This window comes from Dasypus novemcinctus, chromosome 7 (genome assembly GCF_030445035.2).
Source record: "Dasypus novemcinctus isolate mDasNov1 chromosome 7, mDasNov1.1.hap2, whole genome shotgun sequence".
Lineage (NCBI taxonomy): Eukaryota > Metazoa > Chordata > Mammalia > Cingulata > Dasypodidae > Dasypus > Dasypus novemcinctus.
Genome location: NC_080679.1, coordinates 57,291,557 through 57,313,327, shown reverse-complemented (window position 1 = coordinate 57,313,327; position 21,771 = coordinate 57,291,557). Strand labels below are relative to the sequence as shown.

The window sequence follows — 21,771 nt, the reverse complement described above, 5'->3', positions numbered from 1 at the left end:
TACAAAGGAGTAGGGCGCACTACGGATTATTCTGACATGTTGGGATTATTCTGTATTCTGTTTGTGATGGTGGGTGTAAGAATTTAGGTATCACCGATAAGAACACCTTTGGTCGCTTATCTTATCTTGAATCTTAACAGGAAAGCTCCTGCTCTTCCCTCTGGCTTCCTCAGAAGTTCTTATATGTTCTTCAGCACACAATTTTTAATCATTTTGTTCAACAGTTTACTATCTCTCTCCCGTGGAATGCAACATGCAGGGATCACGTCTATTTTACATAGTGTCTCCCATACAGAAGATCCTCAGTATTATTTGCCTCCAGACATACTGAAAGCATGTGGTTAAATTTCAACACGTTAAGAATGAAAAGCACAAGGCACAGCCCCTGTTCGTGTTAAACTCGCAGTGCCTTTCTTTATATAGTTTTTTTAAACTTTATTTTGTACATTTAATAATTGAAAATAAAAACAAAACAGCTGAATAAAAACACATCTCAAATGTACTGAATACATAAAAACATTTTTAATCATACGTTACACAATGTATTTGATTCATCGTAACGCAATCATATTGCAGTGACTCTTTAGCCTTAGGAAGAGCAGAGTCGGCAGAGATGATCGGTAAATATTTACTCAATGCGTGAAGAAAGGTGGGCAACCCTTAATAATACAAGGGCCACGAAAATTATACATATAGCTTTATGAAGAGAAATTAGGAGACAAACACACATCCTCGGAATTCAGGGTTTTCTCACAGGCACGAACGACTAACGCAGGAAGCTAAAACCTATGCTACACGCAAAGAACCCAGAGCAAACTACGAAGCAGCGGTCGTGGAGCTTGGCGGTAATGGGGCGGAAAGTTAAGCTCTGCCGAAATAGCTCACTGAAGGGGAGAGGGACGAATGCACCACAATTCTGGAACGGAAGCGAGAGTTTCAAAGAAAAAAGCTAGGCCCTTGGAACTGTGGAGATTCTCACGGAACGCATGTGATGTTCGGGAGAAATTCTTTCCTTTAGCAGGCCAACCTCACGGCCAAGGACTAGTTGGCACGGCATGATGACGCCATCTCGCAGCGCCCAAATCCCAATTACAAAGTGAAACCTTCGGTGGGAAAACTGGAGGTCACGTGGTCCTTTAAAGCCACCTTTCCCTTCTGGCAGAAGCCGCTATAGCCAGACTGAAAAGAGAATTTTACTTATACTAAATAACAGTTAGAGGCACCTACTATAAATCCATTTCTTTAAGTCTTTAGGTTTTACTTTTAAACTTTTTTTTACATGTGCCGGTTTTTAACGTTTCCCAAAGTAAAGACGGCGCCACAAGCTTCGGGTTCTACCATAGAAGCTCAGGCCTAGAGGAGCCCGCGTCTGCGTCCTGGGGCTGGGAAACACGCGCCGGCGTCGGGCTTCGATAAAGGAAGTTGTGGGCGGGGCCTGTTCTCAGGAGTTCTTGCGTCTGCGCGAAGATGGTGGAGGAGCATCTCCGCGTGGTTCGTTGTGGCGGCAGCGAATTGAACTTCAGAAGAGCGGTGTTTTCTGCGGATTCTAAGTATGGGGGCACCACGCATTGTCCACCGAACGGAGGGTCGTGAGTCCCCGAGGGGATCGGGGTGGCGATGGTGCAAAGTGTCAGAGGCCAGTCGGGTCTTGCCAGTCGGCGGATCGGAGCGCTGGAAAAAGAGCTCGTGTGCGGGAAACCCCAGGGCTAGGGGGAAAGATCCGGGGTCAGTTCGCTGTAAGAGGAATATGGAAGCCCTTGAGTCCTGTCGCACCGCAGGCTGGGGCGGGCCCCGGAATCATGAATCGGCTTGGCGCTGAGGTGGATGGGAAGTGGTCCGGACAAGGATGTGTATGCTGCTATCCTTGCAATACCAGAAATATCCCAGCTCTTTTCAACAGAATTGTGCCCTGGAATTACAGAATATTTAAAGATTCCGCTTTTTCCATGCCCCATCCCGGAAACAAAAATGCACTTTGGCAGCCGTTTTGGAGCTTTGTGTAAAAATTGATTTTAAACTGTTAGGGATAAAAATGTAAATAAACAAGACTTGGTCATTTTTTTCAGGTGTTCACTGTAGCTGGAAACCAACTACTGCCTGGCTTCCAAACCCTGTTTTTCCATTGCATAACCTTGTCAAGTTTCTTATTCTCAGTCTCAGTTGCCTCATAGGTAAAATGGGAATAAAATTTCGTAACCCTTCTCGTAGAATTCTTGGAAGGATTAAATGCCTTAAAACATACGTCAGTAGAAAACAGTCACAGTCACAAATAAAGCTGTAGGTTTATTTAAATGCTCTTGGAGCAGAGAAATTTTAAAGCGGGGAAATTAGAGTGTGAATCTCTAGATGAGAAGCAGATTAAAGCGTTTATGAAGGCAATTAGAGGATTTTTTTGAATGGAAATTATAATCAATTGACACTTAAGTTTTTTATTATATATGTGAGCCTTATAAGATGGGGAACTGATAAACGTTGGTTAGAATCCTTGCTGTACTTCTTTTATAACAAACTGAGATGACAGAAGCTAAAATAGTTCACATTTGGCTCCTACCTTCAAGGAGCATAGAGTCTAGTGAGGAAAAGAAAGTATTCAGTAGCATGTTTCACGCTCTGGCACTGTGGGAGCTCATAAGGAGGAGAGTACTTAAAATGGAAAGTATGGAGACTGTTTCTGAGGAAGTGACATTTAGGCTGGGCCCACAAGGAGGCATGATATTTGGACATGGAGATAAGGGCAGAAAGACATTCCAGGTAGGCAAAGCACAAGCAAGGGTAGGGGCATATTTATATTGAAGAACATGTGGTGCAGTTAGCTTGTAAGAAATGAGGTTGGAAAAAGTAAAATGGAGCCAGTTCTCAATTGTTTGGTCCAAAGAGAGTGTATTTTTTAATTCTCTAGGTAAGGGGTATAGAAAGGCAGAGATGTGAAAAGCACACATGATTGTGTTTCTTCAGGAATATTAATATGAAAACTATATAATATGTGATGGGTTGTAAAGATATGAGAGCAGGTAGACTAGTATACTCAAGGTACAGTGGTATAGAAGAGAGAGTCACATAGTGAAAGTATGTTTTGTTTTGGCCGTCATCTATATAAAAGCTAATATTTAAAACCAGTTCTCTGGAAATCCTAATTACAAGAATTTTTACAGATCCAATATCTAAAAGATTCAATGAACCCATTGACGCTAACCGGCTAGCTTAGAAAGAGGAGTGGAACAATTTTGTGTTTTAAAACTTAAGGAACCTTTCAAGAAACCTGAAATAGTAAATGAAACAACAGAATTGGGATTTTAACTTCCTCTTGGTCACTAAATTAAGTAGAGCTTTAACTAGGACTAAAACTCTGTTCTGCCTACTTGATCAGGTTGTAAGAAGAAAGTAGAGTGAACATGAAAGTGCCCAGGAGTCCCATATCAGATATTTCTGACTTCCCAGTCAGTGCTGTTTTCATACTGCCTCCCACAGATATTTGGTGAAATGCATTATAGAATTCAGGTTGCTAGAATGTGGAAAAATAAAACAGTGGGTCATTCTTGCTTTGTGCTTCATACTTTTACAATCCTTGATTAATGTAAAGGTAATGTCCTTGGCTCCAAATACTTTTCCCTTGTAAATCATTAATGCCATAATAATTTCCCTAAAGCTTTCCTGTCACAACGTTATTACCCTAACCCTTATTCCTGCTCTTTCTCAGAACCCTGTAACACTTTCCTGTTGCCTACCATAATTACAGTTCTTACTGCCTTTTAGGGCCTTCCATGATCTATATCAGGTCTACCTATCCAAATCTGTTTGCTGCAACTACCCATGTTTGGAACACTTTGCTTGTCAAATATGTACGTGGCCTCTCAAACATACCATGTTAATTATTTCTCTGTTTTTGCTTAGTTGATATTCCCTTTTCTTCCCATTCCTCAATCATGCATTTCTTAGAGCTTAATTTAAATCCTTTCTTGCAACCATTCCTAATTGTTTTCTTTTACACTTCATCCACAGAGATGATGGAGTAATGTTCAGGCATAATGGTGAATACTTCATAAATGTATTATCCCCATTTTACTAAACCATTTGTGAAGTGCTTACTATGTGTGAACTTGTAGTTGCATGCACTGTTTCATTTAATCTCATGGTAATTCTATGAGAAAGTGTTAACTGCATTTTGCAGTAGTGAACAGTGAGGCTTGGAGAGTTAAGTAGATTTTCTAACATCATTCAGCTAGTAAGTGGTAAAATTGGAATTTGAACCCAGTTATATTTGACTTCTTAAAAATGCATCCTTTTTCTACCATATAATATTCCTATTGTCATTTATAATAAGACACAATCCCTCCCCTCAAGTAGCTTACAGTCTAATAGGGGAGAAAAATAAGTACACAGAAGATCATAATGCCATGTGGTAAATGCCGTGTTGAAGGCAAAGCCCACTATCCTGTAGGCAAACCTTTGGACTGGTACTGATCTGATTAAGGGTAAACATCTAAAAGAGAGGCCCCTGAGCTGAACCTTACGGGAGGAGCAAGAAGTCAAGGAGAAGAAATGTCTAGATTCTCTGCTGAGGAAATTCGACCCTCTTAGGAAGCATAAGCATATGGTAATCAGCTATAAAGAGGCTTTTGGCGACCAAACTCCCCACCTCTACCAAGTCTCAAAGAAGTACTTCCTAAAGGATCTGTTGATAAGGATGGGAATGTGTTTGTGGGAGGTAGGTGGGTTAGAGTTGTGAATTACTTGTCTGGAGCACCATGTTCAAGGGAAAAAGTATTACTAATTCTAGTCAGGCCAAGGTTAAATCACCAATGATCTTAGGAGTTTGGATCATATCCTGAAGGCAGTGGGAAATCACTGACCAATTTTAATTGAATTTTATCTTTATGTAAGGAATCGATATATCACGTATGCAAAATTAGTCTGGTATGAGTGTGAAAGATGAATTAAAGGGCCTTGCATGGAGACGGTAGGAAGCTGTTAAGGGTAGTGCAATCTGGAGATGTTGAGACTGAACTAAGGTCCTGGGCATAGGAATGGAGAAGAGAATCCAACAAAAGAGAAGACCATAAATCTCAGATGCTTTGTTGCTCATACTTTCTTGATCTTATTAGACAGTTTCACACAACCACATCACGATTGCCTCCTTATCTCTAACAGCCAGAAGATTCATTGTAAGATGTGCCCTGACTTTAGAAAAAGTGAACATGTAAAAAGTCAAGTATCTTAAAATTGTTAAAATAGAGTAATAGCTGTCAACATTAGGAGATTTACTATTTTTATTCTTTTGTAACAGTTTTTCATTGGTTCATTTTAGCCAGTTAGCTCATAAGCCCCTTGAGGACAGGACAGGTTTCCACTCAACAAACTGGACTGGACTTTGAGAATTGAAAATAAATTTAGACTTTGCCCTGTAGTAGCTTATGGAAAGGGAGATGAACATGTACATAAATAATTTCAACATAATATGTAAAGTGCTAGAATAGAATTATGTACAGGGTTCTTTGGGAGCATAAAGAGGTCCAGCCTGAGGATTCTGTGGTTTGTACTTCTACAGTGTATGGAAAAGTTTTAGACATAGTAGGCTCTGAACAAACAGTTTCTATTTGGATAGTACTAGAAGATTTATGTGTCTGGGCTTTGTGCTATGCTTATATCTATTATGAAAGTAGCTAAACAGATATTACCACAGCTTAGCCACGTTTAGTAATTTAGCAGCTTCTGCTATATGGAAGAAAGCCACAAATCCAGAAAGACAAAAGCAAAACTAGCGTTTCAGCAACAAGAGAAAGAACTGTCATAAACTCTTTGTACTTTGCCATGCATGAGAGGCCTGCGTCTCACAGACCAGAATAGGAGCTTTCACTCAGCATTTATTTGCTTTTGTGCCCCTTGAACAATGAAGAATTTGGGGCATGGGAAGATACTGCTGTTGGGGACAGTACCATTGAATGGTAGTAGTTGATAATAAGAGACTACATAATACTTTGTTTGCATATATTTAGTGAGCAGACAACTTGGTTAAGTTGGCTATTTTTGCAGGATGCTTCCGTACAAACTCTGCCTAATGTGACAAGTCAGATATATGACTTTGGCCTCATTAATCTGCTCTTCTGATTGGATCTACCTTAGATACCCCAAGGCTTAACCAGCACATAAATTTGAATAGACAGTAGTCAATGCTCATTGTTTTGAAAGAAACCTTTGTTGCATATTTTTATTTTTATGCTGGACTATAAAAAGATTATAGTACCTGTAGAGTACATGAAATTTATTTTTCTCTCTTATATCTAGGTATATCTTCTGTGTCTCTGGAGATTTTGTTAAAGTTTATAGTACAGCTACAGAAGAATGTGTACATGTATTGCATGGACACAGAAATCTGGTGACTGGAATTCAGCTCAACCCCAACAACCATTTACAGGTGTCAAACTGTTTATAATTACAAATTTTAACATTAGCTTTGTTATTGCCAGAAAAATTTGAAATTATAATCAGGAAATATATGTTGGTTTTCTAATTCGGACTTTGTTTTTCATTTCTTTTTCGTTATTAAAATAGTGTCACAGCCCAGCATTATATTGCTCATGTTCTGTTTGTACCGTTTCTTCTATAGCATGCTAGTAGATATTACTTGAAAGAAGAGGTCCTTGGCTGTATGAATTCCTAAAATTCAGAGCTAAGCACAATTAAATGGATTTCTAGGTTGTAGGACTCTAGGGTCTCTTTATATCCATTATGAATAACCAAAAGGGATATATAAATATAGTCTTTGGTGTTTCTCAAACTTACTTGACCCTTTGGTTTCCTCAGAGCACCTTGAGGGATCAGGACGGGAACACATTTTGTAAAATGTTGACCTAGCATTATTATTTTGGTAGTTTTGTCCCTTTAGAGGTGAGACTCTTGAGTTAGTGCAAATGTTACCTAACCTTAAGGCTGGTGTATAGTCAGGAGGGACTTCTTTAGTTAATCGATCAACCAGGTAATGTAAGGACAAATTGGGAATCTATTTTAGTTCAGACTTCTCCACTTCCCCCATGAAGCAGCCTTTGCTTCTCAGAATTCAAGGATAATGAATTGACCATTTTTAATTCTTTTCTTAAATTTCAGCAAAGCTCCTAAAGAGTAATCTACAAATTTTGCTCTTGTTCCAGTTTTTAAGCAAGTTCTATTTTTCTGGATTAGTCACAGCCAACCTAAAAGTAATTGCTTCATTTAAGGATGGATTTGCATTGTCATTTACTGCATTGCATTATCACAAAGGAAGTGGGCATAAAGTAACACTGATCTTTTCTTCTAAAATTAAAGAGCTACTCCTGAAACTCAACGTTTAATTAGCTTTTCCGCAAGTCCTTTCCGTCCCCTGGTAGTTCAGCAAAAGTTTATTATATATAGTCTTTGAATGTTTTTCATAGCAAAAAATTTTCTTACTAAAATTGAAATTTGTGAATTTTATATTACCATCTTTCATAGCAAAAAAAGAACCTATGTACACACTGCATAAAAAAGATCCTTCTCAGGTAATTTGAGACGTACTCTCTTAGTACTCATGTAAGATAAAAGTGGAAAATAGGGGGTTGACTTTTTTCCCTTAGTTTTAATCAAAAGGCTAGCAATGAATTAATATACAGAAAATGCCTTCTGACTTAATTATTCATTTGATATCATATGGATTCTGTTTAATCAATTTTGTACCGTTTTTACCCTTTTAGCTATATTCTTGTTCCTTTGATGGCACAATTAAACTGTGGGACTATATAGATGGCATTTTGATAAAGGTAGGTGGATTGATCTTCAGTTTTCCTTCTCAGAAAAGAAATGGCAACACAATTTAATGACGTGTTATTTCCTTCTATAAGGTCTACTCGTTAGTTAGCCTTCCTAAACAAGTCATGAAATTCAATACCCTAAGAGAGAAGACAAATTTATATAAAAATTTTTACCTTCAAATAAAAAGGCAATAAAACTGAGAAAATATTTACGAGAAATGTTAGCCCTAATCTACAAAATCTCCCAAATATCATTAAGAAAAAATGAATAATAAGCCCAGTAAAAAAAAATAGGCATAAGGTAGGAATATATAATCCAAGAATAAATACAGATGCCCAGTAAACATTAAGAGATTCATAACCTCATTAATAATTAAATATGATATAAAACATATGGCATAGAATTTTTCCCTATCAGATTGTCCAAGTTATAGGTTGAAAAAAATTAGAAATCAACTATGTGTAGAAAAATAGGCACTTATCTACCCAATTAAGAGGAGTAAAACTGAAAATGAATAAATACACTTTGCTCCAGCAATCTGACTTATAAAAATCTCTTATTAAAATAATGGCATGTATATATAGTCCCAGCAACATTGATGGGGTAGGGGAGTTGATTTTAACCTTGATGTCATTTGATAGGTAGCTGGTAAAAAGTATAATACATTTATTCATAGGATACTCTATAATCATTAAAAATATTAAGGTAGATCTATACGGATTAACCTTGAAAAGTTATTCAGCAAGTATATTCTGGTATCTTTTTCTGAACCAGATGCTCTTCTGATATGGGGCCTGTGTAAGTAAGCAAGTCTTGTTAAAATACTGCCATTGTGGAACTTAAGTTCTTATGGAGAGTGACAGACAACAAACAAGATGGTGATTTTTATCTTTCAGACTTACATAGTTGGACATAAACTTCATGCCCTCTTTGCTCTTGCCAGTGCTGAAGATTCTGTCTTTGTTATAATAAATAAAGAAAAACCAGGTATAGTATAATTAAATTAATTTGTTTCCCCGTGGCAATAAAAGGCTCTGTACATTTTATGATTCCTCAAAAATAAACATTTTGGTTTTTATCTAAAGTTAACAGTTTTTGGAGTTTACATTTACATTGCCTTCATAGTTATTGCATTCATTTTTGGGAGGCTTTGTATCAGTTCTTAAATATGCAAGGAAGAAATGATTATTTTACGTGGTTGAAGTAATAGACTACAGAGCTCAAATTTTAAAGCTGTTTTATAGAGGTTGGCTTGAATTAACCTTCCAATTGAATTTAAATCTATGTTTCTTAAACATCACTATCATTTTACTCATCATCGAATACCCCTGATTGTTGATCTTGGTATCAACTGAGGAAAGGGTATAGAAAACAGGTTGATAATAAGAACCAGGACTGTGACTAAGTTATTATTAATTATGTTTTCACTGTCGTTAGGACATTATTCCACTGAAACTGCTATGCTTCAGAACTTTTTGAAAATTCCTGGAATATATTCAGTGGTTAAAGGTAATTGTTCTGAAGTGGAGAATTTGTTACATCAGAACTTTGATGTAAAGGATGTAGCCAAAGAACTTTTCTAGTCCCAGAATACATGAATACCACAACTTCACCCTGTAGTTTCCTCCAACAAATTATAGTTGTATTCAGTATTAAAAAGTGGTTACTGGACAGTCAGCTAGGTTGGCTAACTAAATTAATCCTTTCCACGTTGTGCTTTTTTGGATATTCTTTTTGAGGGGTGGGACTGAAACAAATTTGTAAATTGCTATCTGCCATGGACTATTAAGTACCCTGTGAATAGTCAAAACTGTGAAAGCCAAATCTGTTGTAGTTAAAAATCATTTGTGGAAGCGGACTTCACCCAATGGATAGAGCGTCCGCCTACCACATGGGAGGTCTGCGGTTCAAACCCCAGGCCTCCTTGACCCATGTGGAGCTGGCCCATGTGCAGTGCTGATGCGTGAAAGGAGTGCCGTGCCACACAGGGGTGTCCCCCGCGTTGGGGAGCCCCATGTGCAAGGAGTGCACCCAGTAAGGAGAGCTGCCCAGTGAGAAAAAAACTGCAGCCTACCCAAGAATGGCGCCGCACACACAGAGAGCTGACACAACAAGATGACACAACACAAAGAAACACAGATTCCTGGTGCCGCTGATAAGGATAGAAGCGGTCACAGAAGAACACACAGTGAATGGACACAGAGAGCAGACTGCTGAGGGGGGCGGGGGAGAAATAAATTAAAAAAATAAATCTTAAAACAGAAATCATTTGGAGCTAAATCTGGTGATTTAGCTATCAAGAATGGGGAATCAACATATAAAAAAGCGGTAAGTTTAGTTTTCTTATGTGGCCCTAAATCATCTCTAAAGAATATTCCAAAAAATATTTTGGGAATGGTAACGTTCTCAAACTAAATAAGTAGTCTTCCCAGGTGTCTGCTTTGAAGATAACACTTTTTGCAACATTTAAGTTCTGTTTTATATGCAACTGTATGGGTTCTTAAAACAGTCCATGCACTTATTAAAAATCCAGATTCCTGGATTCCAGATTCCTGGCTGGCAATTGATTCACTAGATCAAGGCTATATAGTCCAGGAATCTGCATTTTTACTGTCTTCCCAGGGGATTGTTCTTGTCACTCAATTTGGTAACCACCCGCTATACTAACCTCATGATTTCTTATTCAGAAAACTAGTTGCCAGTAGTTATACTATAACTTTTTATCCATAACACTGAAACCACTGATTCTCAACACTGCACATTAGGAGCATCTCAAGGAACTTAAAATGATACCAAGGTCCCACTCCAGACCGTTTGAATAAGATTCTTTGGGGCAGGGCCTAGTTGTTAATTTAAAAATTTTCAGTTGCATCTAATGTGTAAGGCAGGGTTGAATACTCCTGGTCTTAAGTAAAGATCTTGGTCATTAGCCTTTTTGGCATTAACCCTGAAAACTTTAAATACTGTAATCTACATGGAATTCCAGTCATTCTGGGATCTGGTGTTATTCTCCAGTACTTGCTGCATAATGGGCACCCAGCATATGAAAATCTAGATACCTATTACATAAAAATGTGAATCAAGCTTGAAAAGATCACCTGGGATCACTGGCTCAATTACTGCACACTGGTCTCTCATACTCAAATATATATACCCAAAGGTGAAACAAATAAAGATTTGTTTCATCTTTTTACATAGCCCCAAACCAGAGTCTGTGATAGAAAATTGTTTAAGTCATATTGAAATATGCTTCTCTGATGTAAAAGCAAAATCTTTAATCTACATGTTATCTTTAAGGTGTCATTTCTTGACTATATGTAATAATTTATTCAAGAGCTAATTGAACATCTACATCTGCCAGGTAGTATTCTGGTTGCAGAGAACAAAACACAATAATTCCCGGCATTAAGCCAATTAGATTAACTTTATAATACGATAAGATTATTTGTGTTTTGGAGAAAAATAGGAGAGGGGAATAAGTAACATTGGAAGAGTGCATTTTAAATAAGTGGTCAGGGAAGGTCCCTGTGGGGAAGAAAAGTAAACCGCAGCTATCCTAGAGATTTTAGAGCATTACTCACATGTTCACGGAGAGACTGGACTGGAGTGGGCCAAGAGAGGATAGATCATGCACAGCATTGTAGGCTGTTGGAAAGACTTTGGCTTTTACTCGGAGTAGATAAAGAGACAATGGCAATTAGAGGCACTCCATGATCCTGGGTAGAATCTAACGGGAGGAGAGAAGGCTCAAAGGACGTTATTGGGACATATGAAAAAGATCATATATAGACTATAAGCTTTATATCAATGTTAAGTTTCTTGAGTTTGATAACTGCACCTAAGATAGATACATAAGTGAATATCTTAGGAAATTTTTTTTTAAGTTTAAAATTTAAAAAAAAAAGCTGCTGAGGGCTTTTTAGCATGAGAGTGACATGACTTAGTTGAAATAGAATCAGTGGCTTCTGTTTTGTGATTTGACTCTTAAGGGGACACAGGTAGAAGAAGGGAGGACAGTTATGAGTTTATTGCTCTTAATGCTTGGAGTACGAGGCATGATGATGGCTTTAGATTAGGTGGTAGTACAGAAGCAATTAGAAATGGTTGAATTTTGGGCATATTGTTGAAGGTATAGCCTACAGGACTTGCTGATGGTTTGATGAGTAACATGAAAAAGAAGTCAGACTACTCTAGATTTTGTCTGAAGCAACTAGGTAAATCATACCTACACAGCTGGGTAAATGATGGTGCCATTCATTACAATGGCCGATGATAGGGAAAGACTAGATTTAGAGAGAAAATCAGTATATCGGCATTTAAAGTTTGAGATGACAAGAAGACTAGACAAATCAAGAGTTTAGAGGACATTATAAGCAGGCTGGAAAACTGGGAAATAGTAGATTAGGGTGTTACAGAATTTTACACTCTTCATAAATTCAAGGAAGATAAGGTAGCTTGGTAAAAAAAAATCTAGCTATTTCCTCTTAGGAATTTTTTTAAAGAGCTATAAAAAGAAGAGCATGTTGTTGTTACAGAAAAGGACATTTTTTTAATCCTATTTTTAATTTAAAACTAGTGTGTTCAAATGTAGAGTCCAACTTTTAAGAAGCATTTTGTTTTAAGATTAGCCTAAAGTTATTTTGGCATCAAATGAATTCTAGACTACTGATAATTTGATATGAATTAATGTACATCTTCACTCTCTCCAAAGAAGCTCAATATTAATACGGCTTTCTTTGGCTAGATATATTTCAGCTGGTTTCAGTGAAACTACCCAAATCATCAAGCCAGGAAGTAGAAGCTAAAGAGGTATCCTTTGTTTTGGATTACATAAATAAGTCACCCAAGTGCATTGCCTTTGGGAATAAGGTAAATTTTATTTTGTTGGTTTTCTTTTCTTTTTGCGTAAAATCTCTTTCCTGCGATCTGTCCTTTGAGCATTTTGTGTTACATTAAAGTGATTTAATATGGCCTTGAGTTACAATTATTTTTTTAGTAACTAAGAAGTCTGTCATTGCTCTATCATGTATTTGCAGTATAGATTTCCTAGGACCATCCTAATTTTGTATATCCTGTCCTGTTGCCCTTATAAACCCTTTAACCATCCTCAAAGTATCAATGTTTTGACAGTTATACTTTATTTCTCAGCCTGTCCCACATAAAAGCCACCTAAATCCTTTGATTTTAGACCATGAGTCTTTAGAAAATATGGCCTCATTAGCCATAGTTAATAAGCCCATTACAGAAAATTTGGTGAGGAAATAAAATGTATAATCTTACTAGTGATAATATTTGAGGGAACTCGTTCTTGTCTTTTTTCTTACACATATATAATATACTTTTCTTACAAAATGAATTTGAATCTGAAGGTTTTATGTCCTGTGTTTTCCCCCACTAATAGTGCAACATGAGTGTATACTTATTAATCTTATATACCATGATTTATTTGGCTGTCCCCTATTAATAATCACTTAATTCATATTTTTTAAGTATGGTCAGAAACCCCTGAACATCCTTGTGGTGGCATGTATTTTAGTCCTAGTTTTATAGCATTACTTTGGATTTGTTCTGAAAAGATTTTATTTCTTAGAGTATTGAAAAATCTTTAAATCATTAACATTTAAACATTATCCTCATTCTTTAGTATCATTAGTCATTAGGAAACTATAAAATAAAACCACAATGTGATACTATTTCACATCCACTGAACACCTAAAATTAAAGACTAATAATACCAAGTATTGGCAGGATGTAGAACAAAGTTAAACATACACCTTTACCATCACTTAGTAATTCTGTTCCTAAGTAGAAAAATGAAACCATGTCCACAAAATGATCTCTACAAGAATGATTATTGTTCATAATAGCTCCAAAATGGAAATAAGCCAACTGTTCATCAAAAAGAGAATAAATAAACCAATTATGGCATATATTCCCTCAGTGGAGTGCTGCTCAGCTGTAAAAAGAAACCTCCAGTAACATAAGGAGCATGGCTGAATCTCAAAAAATACAATGTGAACTAAAGAATCCAGATACAAAAGATATTGTGTCATTCCAAATATATAAAGTACCTTAGAAGAGGGAGAAAAATTGCCTGTGATGATAGAAATCATAATTGCTGATAAGGGTGTCAGAAGGACAACTGAAAAGAATCACAAGGGAACTTTCTGAGGTGAAAGAAATGCTAAATAGTGATACAATGATGATTGCATAGATAACATATATCAAAAAGTGTGTTTTATATGAATTATGTGCCTTAATAGGGAAGAACATTAAATCCTACTTAAAGCTAGAGTATTTAATTTTAGAATTTAGAACTTAAGATCTTTTAATTTTCTATCATTATTGAATTCTTTTAGCAGCTAAATTGTAATATATCATTTTATAGTAATATTCTCTGGTTAATATATAATCTAATACTTAATCTCTAAAGTTTTTTTTTTTAAGATTTGTTTTTTCATTTCTCTCCCCTTCCTACCCCCCCGCCACCCCAGTTGTCTGTTCTCTGTGTCCATTTGCTGTGTTCGTCTGTGTCCGCTTGTATTGTTGTATTGTCCGGGGCACCAGGAATCTGTGTCTATTCTTTTTTTTTTTTTAAGAGTTATTTATTTATTTCTCTCCCCTCCCCCCACCCCAATTGTCTGTTCTCTGTGTCTATTTGCTGCGTCGTCTTTGTCCGCTTATGTTGTTGTCAGCAGCATAGGAATCTGTTGTTTCCTTTTGTTGCATCATCTTGTTGTATCAGCTCTCCGCGTGTGCAGCTGCCACTCCTGGGCAGGCTGAACTTTATTTCGCGCTGGGCAGCTCTCTTTATGGGACAAACTCCTTGTGCGTGGGGCTCCCCTACACGGGGACTCCTGCACGGCACGGCACTCCTTGTGCGCATCAGCACTGCGCATAGGCCAGCTGCACACAGGTCAAGGAGGCCCTGGGTTTGAACCATGGACCTCTCATGTGGTAGACAGACACCTTATCCATTGGGCCAAGACCACTTTCCTCTATTAAGTATTATAGAGGTAATATTATAAGCATTATAATCTCTGTTAAGGTTTATCTCTAGAGATTAATATTAATAATGTGCTGAACCCATTTATTGTTGCTGTGTTAGTTTTTGTAATGGGAATATTTCTTAAAGAGCATTGACTCTAATTTTGTGAATTTAACACTATCTTCTTTTTGAAATATTAGGGAGAATATGTTGCAGCTGTACGGGACTTTTATTTGTCTGTTTATTTTTTCAAAAAGAAAACAACATCAAGGTAAGAATTCCTTTTTATTAGCTTTGTTTTATTTACTCAAGGGTTTTTTATTATTTTATTACATAGTCCTAACCTGAGATTTAAAGACATTTCTAGTTTTCTGTTACAAGTGATTGAGGTCACACAGTAAAGAGATTGAGTTTTTAATCCACAGTGGGTAGGGGTAGGGGAATCATTAGTTACAAAAAGCTAAGGAGCTTTTTCCAGCCCAAACCCCCTATTCACCTATATTCTCATGTGCATACTTAAGTGTCAAAATTACATGTAGTTTGAAAAGGCTTCCCCAGGTGATTCTCGTTGTCATTGTAAGTGTGGGAATGGTATAGGATTGAACACTTGTGAGGATGAATAAGATAATATATTTAAAGAGATGAGTGCTGCACATTGGGTAGTCAGTCATTCTACTCTTTTTTTTTTAACCTGCCAAAATTGATGTGTTTTTTCCTTTGCAGTAATGATAAGGATCTTGGCTTCTTCATAGACAGAAGATTGACACATAATCAGCTTAAGAATAGAAAATAACAAATCCATAATAACAAGTGAATTTATCCCTATGAATTTGTCCCTTTCAACATATTACCCAGTTGTCATATATTTTTCCCTAGGCTTGTCCATATCTTGTGCTAAAACTTAGCTTCAGTGAGAAATTTGAACTAGGTTTGCCCAGCCCAGAAACAACTATAAAAACTGTCTTTTCTCTACTTACCTGTCAAGGCCTCCATAGACAGATTATTGTGGTAGAATGTTAGTTGCATGAAGTTTATATTTGTATATGTATATATGTTTACAAAACAAATTACTTGATTCTTGATCAATGTGTTCCTTTAAAAATATTCTTCATCGAAATTCTGCATTCCAAGAGCTCTGCAGTTTTGCTTAATAAGGGTGGGAACTCCATTGTACTTAACTACATCACCATTTACCAAGATACATTAATAGTTACAGGAATTTTTTTTTTTTTTAGGTTTACTTTGTCATCATCAAGGAATAAGAAACATTCTAAGAACAATTTTACATGTGTAGCATGTCACCCACAGGAAGACTGCATAGCATCTGGTCACAAGGATGGCAAAATTCGTCTTTGGTCAGTTAACTCATGAAAAACATGATCGTTTATATACTATTTTATAATAGTCCTGCAGAACAGGGCTACCTCTGGGTCAAGGAAAAAGTAGAATATTTTAAAAAGCCACTGCCAGTAATAGAGATTAGGCTTTACTAACACTCCCTGACTCTTATTATTGTGCTTTTCATTTCAAAGAATTACTATTTTAGAATTTTCTAACCTTGGACTTAGAGAAGGAGTGAAAAATCCCATGTTGGCTGTAACCATTTTCTTGAGAACTTTTTTTTATCAGCTTTTAGCTAAAAAGGGAAAAATAGCACTGGTAAATATCTGACAAGTAGGATATAACAGATGATTTGTTTGTAGAACTAACTGGTTCTTTCTTATTTCTGGCTAGAAATAAGAAAATGTACTTTGTGCTTATTAAAACCAATAAGCTTGATATTATGATCTATTAAGGTATTTGGCATGCCCTTATTTTCCTGATTTATGCATTTGGTCAAATTAAAAATTTTGTTTTTCTCCAATAGGAGGAATTTTGATGATGATAAGAAATACACGTATACGTGTTTACATTGGCACCATGATATGGTCATGGATCTGGCTTTTTCAGTGACAGGTAAGTGTAGGTTTAATAACTAAAATGAACTTTCAAAGTATATGAATCAAGTATTTAGTTCATTGTATTCACAGTTGGAAAGATTTAGAACAATGAGTAGTATATGAAGCTGGGATTCAACCTAACATATCTAGAAGAGTATAACAAGAGTATAATTGTAACATAATGGGAATTGAGAATAGAAGGGGAATGAGGGAGGGTATTTTTTAACTCTACCAATAAGAGATATGGGCTGCTTTTTTATCTTCTCCCTCCTCCCCATCCTAAATAATGCAAATGAATGTATATAACACAAATATATAACTATTCCAGGCAGTGTCTTTATTCTTTCCTACTCTTGGTCATTTCTTCTGTCTCTCATTTGCTTCTCTTTTTCTCCTCTGTGACCCCTGCTCAGATCAGATCAAAGACCAGTTTGTTTATGGTCACTGAATTCTCTGTTTTGATACCTTTCTATATCTTGCCCACCTCCTCTCCTACTAGTTAGCAGTCACAGCTTTTTATAGTGGCCTTATCTTTTAACACTGGGATATTCAGGATTTTGGAAAAGAGGAACAGTTAGACAAGTGAATTTTTAAGAAAACAAATGGAATGATAAGCATAATTTATCATGTTAATTTATTTTATCATTGGGTTCAGTTTGCTAATACTTTGGGATATTTCATCTGTTATAAGATTGAGTTGTAATTTTCTTTTCTACTTCGATATAGAATTATGCTGGACTCATGAAACAAGTTGGGAAGTATTCTTTTTTTTTGGACCTAAAAGAGTGTTAAATCAGTTTTTTTTTCCCTTAAATATTTAGGAAGATTTCACCAGTAGAGTACTTTGGGCCTGGAGAATGTTTGTAGGTTGGTGTGTTAGTTTTGTGGAAAATTTTACAGAAAGTTGCAAGAATAGTACAATTTAAAATCTATATATCCATCTAAATTCACAAACTAACATTTTAGCACATTTGTTTTACTTCTCTCTCTCCCTCTCCCCTCTTCCCATGCCCATTTCCTCTTCTTTGCCTTGGCCGAACTAGTTGAGAGTTAGTTGTAGGCATGAGCATCTCTTAAAAGCTTCAGCATGTATCTTCTCAAAAACCAAGACATTCTCTTACATAGCCATAATATAACACTCAGGAAATTTAACACCAATAAAGTACATTTTCTAATGTACTTTAGACATTATGTGTGTGTATGTATATATAATTGAATTTCCCCCTTACCCCTCTGTCCTTTGTAGCTAATATTTTTTTAATCCAGATTCAATCAAGAATCATACACTACAATTGATTGTCATGCCTTTTTTGTTTTCCACAGTGTTGAATTGTTGAAAAATCCAGGCCAGTTGATCTGCATAATGTTTGGACTGATTGTTTCCATGTACTTGATTCATTTTTGGCAGGAATAACTATATAAGTAGATAGCATTGTGGCTTTTTCAGTGCATCCAAGATGGAGGATAAAATACCTATTTGTCCCATCACTGCAGTGTTAAGTTTGATCACTCAATTAAAGTGATATCTGCTTGATTTTTCTAAATAGTTTCCTTTTTTTCCTTTAATTAAAAAGTATATTATTACTTTACTAATAATTTGGTACTTTGAAATTTTTCTTAATATCTCAATAGCAAATAGTTTTTGACATAATGATACTGGCATCTATTGATTATCCTTAGCTGACAATTACAAGACAAGTACTACTTTGATACGAAATGGTTCTTTTCTGCCTCTGCAGTTTCCTCTATGTTTATTTCCATTTTTCTTTATCATAATATCTGTAGGATTTGTAGTGATACATTGCCTTTTTTTATATATTAGTTGCTGTCTTCTGCTCTTGCCAGAGGGTTTTATTCAATTTTTCAAAAAATCACCTTTTTGGCTTTGTTGATACTTATGTCATTGATTTTCAGCCTTATTCCTTTTCTATTTTGTGCTTTTAGACTTGAAAATTTCCTGTAAGCAAAGCTCTAGCTGTAATTCACAAATTTTGACATGTATTTTCATTGTATTTCATTCAAGATATTTTATGATTTTCATTGTAATTTCCTGTTTTGGTATAGGGATTGCTTAGAAGTGTATTGCTTGATGTCCAAACTTTAGATTTCCATACTAATGTTCGTGTTATTGATGTCTAACTCAGTTCTGATGTAGTCTCAAAGTTTATTCAATATGATTTGAGTTCTTTGAAATTTTTTGAGACTTGCTTTATATAGCCCACCATATGGTCAATGATGGTAAATGTTCCATGTGCTCAGAAGAAGAATATATTATTGTTTTGAGTACAATGTCTAGTTCAAAAGTAAATTGGGTTGTTACTAGAATAAAAATTTTTCTTAAAAAAGTAAAGTAAGTTACCTTTATTAATTTATTCAAGTCTTCTGTATCTTTGTTGATCTTTTAATCTTCTTATTCTTAAAGTTACTGAAAGAGGTACATCAAAATTTCTACTCTAAGTGTATCTATTTCTCCTTTTAGTTCTATACATTTCTGTTTATATATTCTGAGACTAAGTAATTATGGACACGTAAACTTAACTAGCTTTTTTTCTCATAAGCGGCATATGATACAGTTCTGTTTCTTTTCTCCGCTCAGTATGGCATCTTTCTATTCTTTTTTTTTTTTTTTTTTTTTTTGGATATTTAGCCCATTTACACTTAATAGAATCTGTTTCATTGGGTTTTACTCTGTTCATCCTGCACCTTATTTTCTGTGAATCCCAACTCTTTGTTCTTTTTTTTTTTTAACCTTCTTTTTGATTTCATTTTAGCCTATTAAGAGATCTGAAGGAATTGTTCGTATGTGGTTTTAACTAGTTTAACTTGGTAATAATAAGTGTTAATTCTGTTTTTCCTTTTCTATTTTCCCCCAAATGCTGTCTTTTAAATTCTTTGTATGAATGAAAAGGCACCAGTCTGCTGAGCGGTGGTCTTGAATCTGTGCTTGTAGAATGGCGTGATGCAACAGAGAAGAATAAAGAGTTTCTACCACGTTTAGGAGCTACTATTGAACATATCTCAGTCTCACCTGCAGGAGATTTGTTCTGTACTTCTCACTCTGATAATAGTAAGTAAATTTTTAAATGTGTGAAATACAATGTGTATAATGCTGTAAATTATCATCTGTAGGAAAGGGAAAATGGAAAATATACCTAAAATTAAGTAAGTATAAGATTTAATGAGCTTTTACCCCTCCTACTCATCTTCTTTTCTCTGCTCTTCTCTGCCCTCAGGTGCTACCAGAATCCAATATTTTCAGGATTGTTTTTTATGAAAATGTTTACAAAATGTTTTATGAAAATACGTGGATAATTGTATTTACTTATTGTGCCACCTTTATTTTCAAAATCTGATATGGGGTGATAGAGGGATGTAAAGAGAGGTTTTAAAGTAGGCATTAGTGCTTTCGTAGATATGGCATTTTCAAAAGAATATTGTGAGATTCTCCTTTAATACAGTCATTATCTCAGCTTTCAGTGTGGGGGTCCTGTGGGTTCTGACAGAAGTGGATCCAGTCTTGTGTTCCTGCAAAACTCATTCCTATTTAGCTTAGACCAGGGCCTTTTTGTGGATCTCATTGCCTACTGCTTCCTTTCCCACCAAAAAGGAAAATAACTATGAGCAATCCATTGATGGTAAGGTCATTTCAAAGTAAACTACCTAGCCTCTCTTTTAAGGTAAATTGTTTCTGAATTAACATTAATATCTATTCATAGCCACAAATGATAAGATCTCAACAGAAAAGTGCGTCCATTCCCCATTCCTAGTTTATTTCAGCTAAATCACAAAATATATTCCTGATGTTCCAATAACACTCCAAATTAATTGAATTTACTTAGTGGTTTTGTGTTCTGGTATATCAAGATGATGTAAATTCACCTTGAAACTCTGGTGTATTTATGTTTGTTTGTTTATTTATTTATTTATTTTTACTTGTAGAGATAATAGTCATTCACCGGAATCTTGAGGCATCTGCAGTAATTCAAGGCCTAGTGAAAGGTATTGCAGCACCCAGTGGATTTGGAATCGTGTACGTTTCAAAGTGATTGCTACTCTGATTTCAAATATTATTGTCATTTCTTTTACAGACAGCAGTATCTTTACTGGTTTGATGATTGATCCAAGAACTAAAGCTTTGGTTTTGAATGGAAAACCCGGCCACCTACAGTTTTATTCTCTGCAAAACGATAAACAGTTATACAATGTGAGGTTTTAATCAATTAATTATACTTTAAAGAAAGTACTTTACAGCACCACTGGGGTCAGATAACGTTAGATTCTAAAACAATATCCTGTGCCTATCCTTACTTGAATGTAGCATTATCTGTGGTTAGTTCATTTGTTGAAAGCGTACTTCTAAAGAGGACTACATGTAAGCCACTTTTCACCCACTTGCTGCTATTACATGTGCATGTGCACGCTCTCGCAGTCTCTTTTTGTTTCAGACTATAGTCTGATTAGCTGTCACACACACCTGTGTCTATGAGTCACAATGATGAGGAAATGAGAGTAAATGGATTGACAATATAAATCCCTCTCCACTTCGTGGTGAAACAGTGCCATCATCACATACTATAGATAGAATTTTCAATATAGATTAAAGAGGAATGCTTCTTAGAATCTTCATAAGTGTAGTCTAGACTTCCAACCTTTTCCTTTGTGCCCCACAGGACCCTTTACAGCTCTCTATCATAGCAAATGTAACAGTTTGTCTTTCTCTCCCTCAAAGAAAGAAAGCTTTTTTTAATTATTGGTCTTTGTTTGCTTACATCTAGCGTAATACCTGGAAATAATAGATACTTTTTTTTTTAAAGATTTATTTTTATTTATTTCTCTCCCCTTCCTCCCTGCCCTGCCCCAGTTGTCTGTTCTCTGTGTCTGCCTCTATTCTTGTCAGTGGCACCAGGAATCTGTTTCTCTCTTTGTTGCATCATCTTGCTCCATCAGCTCTCCATGTGTGTGTGGTGTGTGTGTGTGTGACTCTACTCCTGGGCAGCTCTCCTTACAGGGTGTGCTCCTTGCGCATGGGGCTCCCCTACCCAGGGGACACCCCTGCATGGCACAGTACTCTTTGTGCACATT

At 36.0% G+C, this 21,771-nt stretch overlaps 1 protein-coding gene across 3 annotated transcripts in view; it reads left to right on the top strand.

The window, feature by feature from the left end:
* Positions 1-1,409: 1,409 nt before the first annotated feature.
* WDR75 (WD repeat domain 75) overlaps positions 1,410-21,771 on the top strand; it is a 40,192-nt gene continuing 19,830 nt past the window's right edge. Inside the window, exons 1-11 of one of the 3 annotated variants that reach the window (XM_004452534.5) lie at positions 1,410-1,550; positions 6,283-6,412; positions 7,704-7,769; positions 8,658-8,748; positions 12,506-12,630; positions 14,950-15,020; positions 15,985-16,104; positions 16,617-16,705; positions 19,598-19,756; positions 20,629-20,688; positions 20,778-20,893. In XM_004452534.5, coding sequence (XP_004452591.1) covers positions 1,468-1,550; positions 6,283-6,412; positions 7,704-7,769; positions 8,658-8,748; positions 12,506-12,630; positions 14,950-15,020; positions 15,985-16,104; positions 16,617-16,705; positions 19,598-19,756; positions 20,629-20,688; positions 20,778-20,893 — 1,110 coding nt within the window. In that variant the 5' untranslated portion in view covers positions 1,410-1,467. Of the gene's footprint in view, positions 1,551-6,282; positions 6,413-7,703; positions 7,770-8,657; positions 8,749-12,505; positions 12,631-14,255; positions 14,778-14,949; positions 15,021-15,984; positions 16,105-16,616; positions 16,706-19,597; positions 19,757-20,628; positions 20,689-20,777; positions 20,894-21,771 lie in introns of those variants that run through there. The other 2 variants (XM_058300505.2, XM_071216222.1) reach the window with 2 other exon arrangements.